Raw genomic sequence first — 15,376 nt, 5'->3', positions numbered from 1 at the left:
AGAATCCTAGTCAAGAAGTCCTAAGCCCTAATTGTTTGTGGAAGTGCCTTATGGCTTCCTATACACTACAGTGAGGTCAAGAGGGAGACATTGTCAAGGTAAGCCATGAGAGAAACCAAAGCAGGAGTATTAAGGTATGCACGAGGTCATCTTATGTAGGTGGGACATAATGCATCACATGACTGGGAACGGGCATAGTAACAATATGGCCATAGAGCGGAAGAAGAGGTGGGTGGTAAGCAGAGTCTCTGTACTTCATTTGGATCAGCAACTTCTTGACTGAAGAACAGAAGGACAAATGTTCCTCGAGGCAACCTAAAAATCCTTCTCCTGTGTCCCCGTTAAGTCTGTTCCCCAGAAGATCCACAGTATATTGCATCATTTTGTGTTTCTTCTTCTTTACAGTAAGCGACAGCTGTTTCCGGAATTTAGCAGAGGACCGAAGTGGGTTAAACCTCAAGGACCTTGTACACGATCCATCTCTGTAAGTACCCGTTCATAAATCAACCACCATTACCCATGGGAGGTATTGATGTTTAGTGGGGTGCCTGTGTGTCTGAGGAAAGTCATAAAGGACTAACTCTGGTTACATCGTAGAGCCCTTCTGTGAAGAGGAAGTATAAAATAAAGTGTTTGTCCCAGAAATGGAGGGTAAGGTGGAACAATAGATGAACATTATGAGCTAATTTGCATTGTGTGTGGTGACGTGGAAGGGAGAATTGTCACTTCTTTGCTAGGGTTACCAGATGTTCCCTATTTCCTGGGACCCAGTTTTGATGTGCTGATTTATTTATGTATTTGTAAATCCTCATTTGCCCCGTATTTTAAACGTCACTCATTTCTCAATTTATCTACAGGGTAGTATTCAAGTTTGTTGTAGAAAGAGCACTTTGGAGCACACACCCTTTAATGAATTAAATCTCACAAATCATATGAATTCTATTGAAAACAGGCAAGATCAGACCAATCAGATCCTCTGTTTTTATGAAGCGAAGCTGGGAACTACACCAGTGCCGTATCAAGTCTCTTAGTTCTGAGATGACTCACTTTAGCCACGTGCTTAATCCATCAGTTTGTCGAAATGTTTGTGCTCATTTAATAAAGAACTTTAGGGTGAATTTAAATTTCTGAAAAAAGACTTACTTCTTTCCGAAGTAAACCGATATGAAAGACATGTGGAAGTGGATGATCTGTTTCCCAAAGAGGACATAGAGATATTACTCAGCATATCAATATCAAAAACATAAAGATGCTGAAAAGAGTAAGTGTGCCACACCAGGCCAGGACTTAAAGCAGATGCAGTTTTCCCAAGCGTAGGCTGTTCATATATCATAAATAAAATATGATCTGGGTGGCTGTGGTGGGACTTTGTAATTCAATTCAGTTACCTTCTGTGCCAGCAGGGTTAAAGTGGTGATAGATAGCATTGTGACATAACAATACGCCCTCAACAAGCAAATAAAATTCAACTCTAACTCTATTATCCCTTATAGAGAAATTTATTTGGTTTGTGAATCAACTGAAACTTTTATCGATATAGGTTTAAAATAGAAATAGATGGTAAAGACAAATGCAGTGTAATGAACCACATATGTCTGAAACCCAATGTACACACCTAAATTAAACAAACATACATACATACTGTACATATGCAGATACTTATACTAAAAAACTTTACATCACTCTGTATAGTGTGTGAACAATAGGGAGCACCCAGAGTCCCAAACTCCAGACACAAGTGCACTGACAAAGTCAGGGGTTCAAACAAATATAATTTTATTATAGGAAAATATTTTTAACAGGTTATCCTTCCAAAAGCACAAGTATAGTCATGACCATAATTCCAGTTATCTTTCTCCACTCTCCTTCAGGCAAGTCTTGTCCCCAGCCTCCTGACTCCAACTCCCTAAATGAGACAGATGAGCTTATTTTTGTTTTTTATGCCAGACCCGGGAGTATTTTCGTTGCTGAAGCACTGCATGATGGAGGCACTTCCATGCCAGGCGATCTTCTTCTGGCAGCACACTCTGGCAACACCCAATGACTTCAGTAGGTCCCATACAACCCTGAGGCTGTCCAAACTGGATTAATGTCCTAGGTGCATTGCCACCTATTTTGTTGGGGAATGGATCCATTTCTTATATCTAGTCTCCCCCAGCTCATTCATTATTCTATCTTCCCGACTGGGAAGGGCTGGGAACTGGCCGAGCTACACCTCTGTCCACACATTCCATCTATTATGGCCTCCACACTCCATCCTAGTTGGGACACCAGTCCATCTGTGATGGCATTCACAAGTGGCTTATATGAATATGCCATGTCAGTGATGGGCATGTGTTCTAGTTAGCTGTTCTTATTAAACAGCATAATTGCTGATGATTCAACAAATGTTATGGAAACAAGAAGCAAATAAATTCAATAAACCAGAATAATCAAAAAACAATACTTACTGTGAAACACAACTGTCAATGAGCTAGTACTGGAGCCATCTTTACAACCTAATTATAAAAGCTGAGAGTGGTCCCACAGAATGATGTCATGGTGGCTACACCTCTTGGGGTTCCACCCACAAAGCATAAGCAGCATAAATACATAATGCATAAATAATCAATAAAAACAACAATGTTGCCAAAAATAATATCATAATTCAACAAAAGCAACAAAAATAACAATCAAAAGAAAAACAAATGTAAAAAGTCTGAATTAGCATGAGTTGCCGAAATTCAGTACTTCATTGAGACAAATAAAGTACAATCTATCTAATCTCTCTATAACATATTTATTTATAGTATATAATATATCGAATAATATGCAATTTATATAATAATAATATATAGTATACAATATATTAGAAAAAAATATTTTTATTAGAACAGATGTTTTCTCTGATGTTTTCATAGTCCTCGCTATGAAAAGTGCTAAATATATAGTGAGGGTCTCATTTTGGAAAGATTCACAATGTCCTTAAACAAAACCAAGCATGGTGTCAAACAGATCCCTTCACTGAACTTTGCATTTCAAATAGATGGAGGACTTGGGATATGGAGAGTCACATCAGTGACTTCAGTTGTTGTAGTTCACTTTCTTCAGAGGAAGACAAACAAGCCTAGTGAGTACATCTAGAGAGCATTGGACTGAATGGAGATGAGTCCGCTGTCAGTCTGCAGGCTCTCACACGACTCAGCTGGAGTGGCCGCTTCCACGAGTTATCCGCTGCTTCCAGTGGGTTTGTGGAGTATAAAGCAGGGCTGCTGTCCTATCAAAATCATCAGCTTTATCAGACTTTTTTATGAAAGAGGTTATTTCCATCTCTGATGTTTTAGCTTCTACAGAGGTCTTTTTCTAGTTTTGTTTCATTCCTTTTGAGCTCCTTTTATTGACCATGGCCTTCTGCTGCACCGGACCAGCGTCGCTCTGGACTTCACAAAAGCAAATGAAGTGGCTTATATCTAGTACCCCTCACCCTCCCCCAGTATCACTCGACTAATGAAACTGAGGCAAGAATTTGCATCCATTTTCCATTTCAACAGAGAGTGATTGGTAATCTGCATAAAACAACACCTTTCCGCAAATAATTCCAAACTGCTTCCACAATCAAGTTGATTGCAAGCCACTCTTTCTCAGTTATGGAGCAGTCATTTTCATGGGGTAAAAGAGTTTACTCAAGAATATAATTAAGGGTTCTTCAGTATCAAACATCTAAAACACAATTGAGCATGCAGCTATAAATGTAAAGCTTCTATAAAGTAAAATCCTGTGAGGAATCCGGGTTCCTTACTACAGGATGTAAGAAAGCAGGCCAAAGCAATGCTTGATTCTGAGACCTGTTTGTATTGAAATACCGTTTGTAACCAACCAGACTTTATACCTACTTCTTCGGTTTGGCTCAGGGTCATTTTGTAATATTGTTTGGATCAGAGGTTTTCCAGTTGCATTAATTAACATTTTGTTTGGCTGTTTAATAAATCCGCTTCTCTCACACTGCCTGTGACTCCTCAATGATGTGAGAAATGAGATTGCAATATAATTCCTAATATTCATAATATGTTGGAAGTATTGGCGAAGCCATCAGCAGATGCATACCCTGTGGTCAGTGTGTGCAGTGACATTGAATCTGTGCTTTAAAAATTGCCACTGTCCTTTCGGACGAGATGTAAAACCAATGTCCCGACTCTCTGTGGTAATAAAGAATCCCTGGGCATCTTTAAAAAAGAGTACGATGTATCCTGATGTCCTGGCTAAATCACCCACCATGGCCTGTTCATTCTAGTGCCCTAATTATCCCCTGTACCCCCTATCTCTCTAACCACTTCACCACCTAATAGGTAACATGCGGCGAGCTTCATTCAGGCACATTCTGCACATTGGTGGTGGCTGAAGTGACTTCTCACTGTTTGAGTAGGTTAGAAAAGCACTATATAAAGTTAATTAATTAATATTATTTTTTCGTTTCATTATAGTTGCTGACCATTTTTTTTATTTCAGTAACTTGTTTTTAAAATATTTGTTTAATATTATCGGTGTAATGGTGATGTGATGTTGCCACCATTTTGTGTTCATTTTTCATAGATGTGGCTATCTCTTATATATATTTCTTTTCTGGTTTGTCCTGCTTCCACCTCAAAACCGGTCCCGCCCTCATGCAGCCGACACGTCATTTTTTGATTCCTATTCGTCCTCTTCCAAACCCCTCCCCATGCTGCCAGCGGCTTCTCTTCAAAACCGGTCCTGCCCACACGCAGCTGAAACGGCATTTCTCGCCAAGCTTCTGAAGTACCCTTACAAAATAAAGCAAACTCTGCATGCAGCGAAAATGTACTTCTCCAGCTAGATTCCATGCTCAGAACCATCAAACCCTTCGCTAAATCATACAAACACATGCATGAAATCGGTCAGTCCAATCCAACAGCATCTGTACGAATGCTTTTCGAGGAAAACCCTAGGCAGGATTTACGACAATACAATGCCCCGACATGTCACACCAATGTTGCAGCAATTTTCGTCGAAGAAGATTGCGAACCGCCTGCCGAAAGGGATGTTTGCATCTGCCCATAGGCAACTCCTATAAACAGATTTCCACGCTCAATATGAATTCCGAACCTATGGTTTACCCACTTTTATTCCCTTACAGAGACATCGGCTGGCACAAAGATTTACAACATGTTCCTGATAAAAGAACCGCCAAGCGAATAAGGCTTATTCAATACCAATTTTACGTATACAGATTAGCAATGAGGAATACATTTAGTATTTTGCACTCCAGTGGCGAACTATTCCAATAGTATGTCGTAGATATGTATGTTAAAACAGAGGACTCGCTTCTCAACTATCTCAAATTAGATCAACAAGATTTGCACGTGGAACAATACAAAGGACTGCCAGACGCACTGCAAGCAAACACTGAAAATTACAATGTACGTGTAGGCAAAATGATCATATTACCGTCCACATTTCCAGGAAATCCAAGATACATGCAGCAAAACTATCAGGATGTCATGGCCATAGTACACAAATTCGGACAGCCTCATTTATTTATCACTTTCACATGTAATCCTGCTTAGCTGGAAATTCTACATGTACTGTCGGATACCCAAAGGCCGGAGCACAGACCTGATATTGTAGTAAGAATCTTTTGGATTAAGCTGCAGGAATTATTTAGAGACATTCTACAACAACATCTTTTTCAGGTTGTCATTGATTATATTTACGTAATCGAATTTCAGAAGCGCGGCCTTTCTCATACCCACATGCTGTTTACTCTTCACAATAATTCTAACAACCAGTCTTCAGCCTCGGTTAGTTGTACGTGGCTTTTTCTAGGGTTAGATCTTTCGACTCATTATCTGTCGTCACCACCAAAACACTTATTCACAACTGCGTCTTAAAAGAAGTATTTATTTCATCTTTATTTCTGAATTCCTTTCTCACCATTTTCCATTCCTATTCTTACACTGCCGTATGCTACGGTGGGCTTTGGCTAGTATTGTTTAATATTGCTGTGTCTGTAGGTGGTCATGAGAAACAGACGTCAAGTGGGATATTGTGTCATTAGACCCTACCTATTTAAGATATTGGATATTTTTAAATAAACTAGTTTCCACACTTAATGCATTATTTTGACTGAGTCAGTTTTACTTCTTGAACATTTAGTCATTCGGACCACTGATTTTGTGTTAGTATCTTGGTTTAACCATTTGACTTTCAGCCTTGAGGGGGGGCATGGTGGGGCAGTGGTAGCACTGCTGCTTTGAAGTAAGGAGTTAAGAGTTCACATCCCAGGATCTCTGTGTGGAGTTTGCATGTTTGGTCCGTGCCTATGTGGGCTTCCTCTGGGTGCTCTGGTTTGCTCCTACGGTCCAAACACATACAGGTTAGGTCAGTTGGTGACGCTAACCTCTCCCTAGTGGGTGGGTGTGTGTGTGTTTTCACCCTGTGATGGACTGGCACCCTGTCCAGGGGATTGTTTTTGTCTTGCACCCTAAGCTTTCTGAGATAGGCTCCAGCCCCCAGTAACCGGGCTCAGGATTAAGATGGTGTGGTATTTTCAGCCTTTAAAAAAGTAACAATCTCTGCCAGACGTCTCTGACTAAATGTTTGCCTGTGAACATGGAAAAGGTGTCATATAAATAACATGCATTATTATTATCATTATTATTGTTATTTTACTCATTGTCTCCTGGCACTTTTCTTTGTATGCAGTATTCTGCTGTTTGCATTCTGACTTTTTTTCTTCCCTGAGTGTCTACAACAGAAAGGAGTCTGAAAACTGGGTCTGTGTTATTTTGAAATATTAAAGATGTCTAACAAAACCCAAAGGGTAAAGTTATAAACTCAAACAACCCGTGTTTGGTATTGAGAAGGCTCTTTTCTCACAGTTTGAGTCTTCTCTCAGGAGCTGCCACTCTAAATGAGCATGGTGACTTGTGTTGCCTGTCCGTGTTTCTCTAAATGTTTGTCAGTTCATGGCACTGGATGTGGAGTTTGGATCACATTTCAAAAGTTATATATTTATATATTTCATTCCACAATGGAAATCCAGAAGCGTACTTTACTACCACCAAAGTTTTGAAATCACAAGTGGGCTGCTTCATTAACTTACAGCTTTATATAACTTGTATTTTAATTTTATTATCATACCTATTCACAAACAGAAGCACTTTGTTCTTCTGGAATCCTGTAAGCATGCAAGGGAACCTTTACTCCCGGCTCAATGATTTTAATGTTGATATTGTTTTCCTCAAAAGACCACAAAAATCAGCATTAATGGAGCGCACAGAGATAATATGACAATCTGCTTAGCTCATCCAAAACTGTTCTGTGTCTTTTTTAAGATTCACCCAATTATCTCTCGGTTTCTGAGGGTTAATTTCCATCACATCTCTTGGACTGTTCTATTAGGCAAAAAGGTTCTTATAAATACTAATTGCAGCTGCTGTAGATTCTACACCTGGGCTGGCTGCACTAGAATTCCAAATCTGATTCCGAATACCACAACCTCGTATTCTTCTGTTGTTGTGAGTATTTCTGATACAGTATCAGAGTTTAGAAGTAGTCTGTAGATAATATTTGTAAGTTGATCATGTGAGAGCCAAGCATATTTTTATCTGTGAAACTACCAATGGAGGTTTGTTAGACCCGACATCTGGAAATGAAACCTTTCTGTACTTTCAGAATCAGCACCAGCTTAGCACAAACACAGTCTTCAAAGTTCCATCAATGTCTGCTTAGCAATGAGGTTTGGATGCTTTCTCTAGTGATAAAAAGAGTGACTAGTTATGCCAGTTAGGGTTCTGAATGTTCTGCTAGGAGTGGAAAATAGAAGGAGTAAAAGGTAAGGATAAGGAGAAGAGACACATTCAAGAGGCAGGCAAGGATCACAACTGGAAAATCAGAAATTTAGTGCATCTTAACCTTTAGACGAGCACCAAATCAAACTTAGGTGTCAAAAAAGTTGTTAGCCAGAATATCAAAAAACTACCACTTAGAGATATAAGAAGGTGTTGAGTTATCCGTAGTTTCAGAGAAAGCCTTTTTGTCCTGTTGCACTGAATTCAGGTCATTACTAAGGAAACACCAATGAATGGCAGCAGCCATCAGTAAACCTAAACAGCAACAAAAAGGCACATTCTCCTTTATAAAAGGGCAAGTGTTTGTGTGTGTATCTGTGTGTCTGTCCAGCTGCTGTTTCTCTGCTTTATGCCATTTGGTATGGGGTTCGTAAAAGCAGTGCTAATGTTTTTGATGTGCCATCTGTTGGAATGAAAAATATAGTACATTGTATTATTGCATACATTACAAAATACATTTCAATAGATGGTGCACTGCAAATGTTAACAGGGAAATTCTGAGGTCTACGCTGATTATGTAGATTTCAACATATCCCATGAAAAAGTTAAAATGGAAAAAATATGTAATAATATGTAATAATCAACATTAGCATGATCAAAAGCCCTAAAGGGTGAAAAAAATCCTAGGAAATGCACACATGAAATACTGTAACCATAATAAATTAAAAATGAAACTCCATTATAACACTTTTTATATTGGAGGGCAAACACTATTGTTTAGCAAAATAGTAGGAGCTAATGTGCTTTTATTAACGTCCATATGTAATTTGCCAATGAATTTATTTTCTTGTCTCAAGAATCATCTTTATAAGGTACACTATACATGAACAATACACCCCCTACACCTCCTAACTACCCACTACTACTAGCCCAGCTATCCTAGAGTGAGAAATTCAGCTAATCTTTGGGAGCATTTTACTCAGACTGTTATGGAACAAGCTATTAGTATCATCTAAGTGTCCCCAGCAGCCTAGAGCTCTCGGCATGGCCACTTCTAGAAGTTATTTAGTATGGCATTGGGCCAGTGCCAGTTGAGGTCCATTTGGATCCCTAAGCCCCTCGTTGTGCATAGCAAGTAGTTGGTATTATTAAAGTTTATCGACCTGTTTGATTCCCCCTCATTGTCCACTTTAGTAGCACAAATGGTGCCCCATATTGTGTTTACCACTGACTTGGCCCTTGGTGTATGAAGCATGCACACTTTTGCTTTCATAAATGGCATCCAACAGGAAAGAGAGCCCACTCATTATCATCATAGTTTGATAACCTTGGTCCCCTGCGGTTTTCAGAGCACATGCCCCGCAGATGATAGCACCCTAGATGGATGCCAGCTCTGCATTGTGTTGAAGTACAGTTTGAATATTGGACCATGTTACTGATGTCAGCAGATGCTTGGCATCGGTAGTTATACATCCTCTATTAAAAATAATTTGCCACAGACTAAATACAATTGTGAAACTGTGATTCTTAAGCAGTCTTTATAATGTTGGAGACTAAAGAAGTCTCATAGGCAGGTTTAAGCTGAGAGATTCAGACCGGGTGGGTCAGTAAGAATGATTGTTTAGTGACACTTGTGGAGCAAGGCTTTTTGACAAGGAGGGGATTGGCATCAAAATATTTTGATTGAGACACAGACCTCTTGTATGTCGGGGAGACGGGGACTTAATGAAATGTAAACTTAACACTTTTTAATTTAATAGACTGACACGCCACCCTCAATTGGTAGGAACTTTACCTTCTTTGCTGCCAGCATAACCACATGAAACGTTAAACTTAAATGTAAACTTAACACTTTTAATTTAATAGACTGATGAAGCCTGAAGTCCAAATAGCAAAGAAACATTTTCACAAGAATAACACAATTGCACTTTTATTCAAACATATAACTGCAGAAAAGCGCGCCTTAACATGCGACATTGACACCACTTTACTATAATTGACTCTGTAGTTCAATAGGTACAGCCTCCGCCTACCAATCAAAGGGGTCACGGGTTCGATCCTGCGCCTCTCCCTTTTGAGAAGTAAACTGTTCTTAGTCTTACTGTTTTAGAATAAAAACATACACGCCACCCTCAATTGGTAGGAACTTTACCTTCTTTGCTGCCAGCATAACCACATGAAACGTTAAACTTAAATGTTTTAAAATATATACTGTAACTAGCAGCTCCACAAGAGAAAAGATAATTGTAAACTCTTGGCCAGTATTAAAATTGTAAATGAAGAATAATTATAAATGGAAGATTTATTAACAAAAATAGCAAAAATCAATCAATCAATTAATTAATTACAGAAAACAGCAAAAAGAGTCACAAAGAAGTTGCCTAAAAAACATTCTCAGGCGAACAAAGTCCCTGCATAATAAACAAAACTGACATAAAATACATAATACGACAAAATGCAAAATATTTACATAGACAATGATAGTCAAAAAATCAAAAGTAAATCAAATGGACATTAAAAAGAAATTTAAGTGTAAGAGGGGACTGGGGGGTCTCATGGTCTGGAATCCCTGCAGATTTTATTTTTTTCTCCAGCCGTCTGGAGTTTTTGTTTTTTTTGTATTTTCTGTTCATCCTGGCCATTGGACCTTACTCTTATTCTATGTTAATTATTGTTGGTTTATTTTATTTTCTTACTGTGTCTCTTATTTTTCAATTCTTCATTATGTAAAGCACTTTGAGCTACATTTTTTTGTATAAAAATGTGCTATATAAATAAATGTTGTTGTTGTAGTTGTTGTTGTAAGCCAGATGGGCAATTCTGACATACCTATAACACCCTCAGCTGGATGGATGGGTGATAAATTAGTGGGTATAACCATTTAATGCTGGACATGGAGTCAGAGTGGAGAAATAAAATCAGCGCTCGTATTGTCATAGGCTAAGGCATAATGGCAGTACTCAGTCTCAACCAACTCATAGTGAGAAGACAAGTGAATTAACCTAAAGCGTTTGGGTATGTGAGATGAAGATGTGGGGTTACACAGTGGATTTGAAGTCTTGATTTTGAAGCCATTTAAGCTCAATTCTGGAGACTTAGTGGACCTGTATTTTCTTTTTTTTTAATTTTTCACATTAGTTTATCATTATTCTGATGATGCCATGTTATATTTTGTGTATTGGAAGGCCAGTGCCAGTACATAGTGATAACCATATCCAGAGTCACATGACACATAATACATATGCATTGCCTCATCTTGACTGGCATATACTGTAAAAGTTGGCAGCATGTATCCATGTGTTAAATCTCATTCTCAAGTCCTGGAATCTTTTCATATTATTGTTAATAGATAAATAGATATTATTAATAGATAGGTAAAGGGTGCTTCGAAGAAGACATTACTGTTAGAACCTTTTGTTAAATCATTTTTGAGTACAATTCTAGTTTTGTGTCATGAGCTTTGACAAATGAGTTCTCTGACTATTTTTTGCATTCTGACCTTTGACCTGTTTAGCGACTATGGCTCTATATGTTCCTTTTGTCTCTTCAATTTCTGGCTGCTGCCTTCTGTTAGTTCTATCAAAATCATAACAGCAGAGCTATTTCCTTGGTGATAGAATGAGGTTTTAACTGCAGTGAAGAAGTTTGATTTAAAGTTCATGCTGACAAGGATAATTAGAGTAGTCAGCAGGAGTCAGATATCAACTAAAAAGAGTTCATATTCAAGAGATTTGAGCACCTAGAAAAATGTTCACGTCAGATGGTTTACCACTGCCACATACAAATCCAGTAGCTTTCCACTGAAAAATCTTCTTCTATTAATTAGGATCTTCTTTGAAACTGGATATCCTTAAAATTAAAGTAGAGTGGGAAGTTAGTTTACACAAACATATTGGCTGATGTCTTTGTGAGGCAAAAACATTGACATGTCACTTATTGTGCCAGATTAAACATTGGAATTCAGTTCATGGAACACTGTAGGATATAACAAAGGCAAGGTCCAGAAAACCAGCCAGATGTCAAGAAGATAATAAAAGTCCTAATTAACCAAATCACCAGAGCTAGGGACACAAGCCAAACCCTGGCATCAAGTAGCATTGCAAAAAAAACAGTCAAGCCCAACACTAATAGCATTCAGAGTGCCTTTTCTATCTATCTATCTATCTATCTATCTATCTATCTATCTATCTATCTATCTATCTATCTATCTATCTATCTATCTATCTATCTATCTATCTATCTATCTATCTATCAGTTACAACTCTGAATGACCAGTTCAATAAACACGTATTTCCTGAAATGTGTTTCCACTTGTTTTCCACTATTCTGAATTAACGTGGAGCAGAACTTACAAAATATACACATTTCAATCAATCAATCAACATTTATTTATATAGCACATATTGATACACTCAAAGTGCTTTACAAAATGAACAGAAAAATAGAAGACACAATAAAAAAATAAACATAAGTCAACATTAATTAACATAGAATAAGAGTAAGGTCCGATGGCCAGGGTGGACAGAAAAACAAAAAAAACTCCAAAGGCTGGAGAAAAAATAAAATCTGTAGGGGTTCCAGACCACGAGATCGCCCAGTCCCCTCTGGGCAATCTACCTAACATAAGGGCTCATTTATACTTCACGCGACGCGACGCATGCTGCAGCGGACGCTCCTGCTACGCAAGCGTTGAAGTGTTTATACTTGCGTGCGTACTTTACGTAAATCTGGAGGAGTCCACCAGGTGGCAGTGTGAGATATTATCACGGTGAGAACATGTTTGGCTTCTCTGTGTTGTGAATTGCCTAAAACACCTATTAAATTCCGCCACCGTGTCACCCCCATGTGTGTAATTATTAACAGTATTCATTATTTAAATGAAATTATATGTAAAATGTAACATACACACTTTAATGCATTTCATCATGAAAGTGATATCAAGTATGAATCTAAAGATTGTAAATGTGCAGAGAGTTGGAATATCATACATTTAATTTGTTCTGTGTGGTGATCTTTTGCTGCTTGCCGCAGCTGTCAGGTCCAAGAAGCTCGTAGCGATTAAAAACTGGGATGACGTTTACGACGGTCTGCTTTAATAATAAAGTAAACTACGAGGTTAAAGTGGACAATTCGAGATTAAAGCCGAAATTTCCACTTTAATCACAAAATACACGTTTTCACTGTGTCCTTTATTTTTTTCTCAGTGGTTCAAATATAACGCAATACATTATGTTGCTGTTGTTAAGTTGCAAAAATAAAAAAATTAAAAAAGACGACACAAAAGATGGTATGTGAGACTTTTAAAATGTATCGTGTCATTACGATCGGGCATATGCGACGCTTGAATATAAAAGCACCACGAATGAATCTGTATGTCGGCATTTTGCTTCAACACTTTGAACCATTCATCAAACAGCAAAGCGTGCACATCGATCCCCGAAGGATCTCCATAGAGGTTTGCTGTCACATGTAGATAGTAAACAGAGACTCTGACGTCACGTTCCGACTTTTAGCACACTGCGCCCCCCGACTTTTTGCTGGTACTGCAATTCACGCACACGTCGCGTTAATTTCTGAGGACCTGCTCAGAGGACGCGTGAAATGAACGCTTGGAACGCGTGGCAGCCATGAGGCGGACGCGTACGCGTTCTGAGCGTGAAGTATAAATGAGCCCTTAGTCAAACAGTCTTCTTTGTATTTAGGGTTTTCATGGAAGGACCTGATGATGATGGTCACGTAGACTTTTGGCTTTCAGTCCATCAATGTTGGTGCATCATGATGCTTTGAGTAGGTGACTCACTGAAAGAAAACCGGAAAAAGAAACAGAAGAGAGAGTTGGGGTCAGTATGGATTTTGGAGCCACTGTGAATAATTATTATGAAGAATTGAACATACAGAGTATCAGTATTAAGTTAAAGTGAAGTTATGAGAAGGCCATGTTAAAGTAATGTGTTTTCAGCAGTGTTTTAAAGTGCTCTACTGTATTAGCCTGGCGAATTCCTATTGGCAGGCTATTCCAGATTTTAGGTGCATAACAGCAGAAGGCCGCCTCACCACTTCTTTTAAGTTTAGCTTTTGGAATTATAAGGAGACACTAATTTGAAGATCTAAGGTTACGATTTGGAATATAAGGTGTCAGACATTCCGATATATAAGATGGAGCGAGATTATTTAAGGCTTTATAAACCATAAGCAGTATTTTAAAGTCAATCCTGAATGACACAGGCAACCAGTGTAGTGACATCAAAACTGGAGAAATGTGTTCGGATTTTCTTTTCCCAGTTAGGATTCTAGCAGCTGCATTCTGCACTCGTTGCAAGTGATTTATGTCTTTTTTGGGTAGTCCTGAGAGGAGTGCGTTACAGTAATCTAGTCGACTGAAAACAAAAGCGTGAATTAATTTCTCAGCATCTTTCAATGATATAAGAGGTCTAACTTTAGCTATGTTTCTTAAGTGAAAAATGCTGTCCTAGTGGTCTGATGAATATGCGATTTAAAATTCAGATTACAATCAACGGTTACCCCTAAATTTTTTACTTCTGTCTTAACTTTTAATCCTAGTGCATCAAGTTTATTTCTGATAACCTCATTGAATCCATTATTGCCAATTACTAAAATTTCAGTTTTCTCTTTATTTAGTTTGAGAAAATTACTATTCATCCATTCAGAAATACCAGTAAGACATTGTGTTAGTGTATCGAAAGAGTCGGAGTCATCAGGTGCTATTGATAAGTACAGCTGTGTGTCATCAGCATAGCTGTGGTAGCTCACGTTGTGCCCTGAGATAATCTGACCTAACGGAAGCATGTAGATTGAGAAGAGCAGCGGACCCAGGATAGAGCCTTGTGGAACACCATATCGGATATCATGTGTCTTTGAGATGTGATTACCACAACTCACAAAGAATTTTCTACCTGCCAGGTAGGATTCAAACCAATTTAAGACACTGCCAGAGAGGCCCACCCATTGACTAAGGCGATTTCTAAGAATATTGTGATCAATGGTGTCAAATGCAGCACTCAGATCTAAGAGGATGAGAACAGATAAATGGCCTCTGTCTGCATTTACCCGCAAGTCATTTACTACTTTAACGAGTGCAGTTTCTGTGCTGTGATTTGTTCTGAAACCTGACTGAAATTTATCAAGAATAGCAGGTTTATTGAGGTGGTCATTTAATTGCAAAATGACTGCCTTCTCTAGAATTTTACTTAAGAAGGGCAGGTTAGAGATGGGTCTAAAATTTTCAAAGGCAGAGGGGTCAAGATTATTTTTCTTGAGCAGGGGTTTAACTACAGCAGTCTTAAGACAGTCTGGAAAAACCCCCGTATCTAATGACGAATTAACTATGTCCAGAATATTGTTAATTAGCACGTCTGATATTTCTTTGAAAAACCTGGTTGGTATTGGGTCAAGGTCACATTTATATGATACCTCATCACAACACTACAAGGTTATCAGATGGCAGCCAATTTGTGGTGTGAAATGTTATCTAACATCGGTTTGGAAGTCCACGCCAATGGACTTGATCCTGGTGGGCAAAAACTACCTTCATTTTAATGGATACTGACTGTTCTTACATGCCTTTTGCC

At 38.5% G+C, this 15,376-nt stretch overlaps 1 protein-coding gene across 13 annotated transcripts in view; it reads left to right on the top strand.

The window, feature by feature from the left end:
• LOC120519137 (gephyrin) overlaps positions 1-15,376 on the top strand; it is a 378,763-nt gene that overhangs the window by 153,914 nt on the left and 209,473 nt on the right. For all 13 annotated transcript variants that reach the window (XM_039742265.1, XM_039742264.1, XM_039742267.1 and 10 more), the window contains exon 2: positions 406-484. In XM_039742265.1, coding sequence (XP_039598199.1) covers positions 406-484 — 79 coding nt within the window. The remainder of the gene's footprint in view (positions 1-405; positions 485-15,376) is intronic.

The sequence above is a fragment of the Polypterus senegalus genome, chromosome 18 (assembly GCF_016835505.1).
Source record: "Polypterus senegalus isolate Bchr_013 chromosome 18, ASM1683550v1, whole genome shotgun sequence".
Classification (NCBI taxonomy): domain Eukaryota; kingdom Metazoa; phylum Chordata; class Cladistia; order Polypteriformes; family Polypteridae; genus Polypterus; species Polypterus senegalus.
Note: the sequence above shows the minus strand (reverse complement) of the source record. Positions and strands in the feature narration are given on the sequence as shown.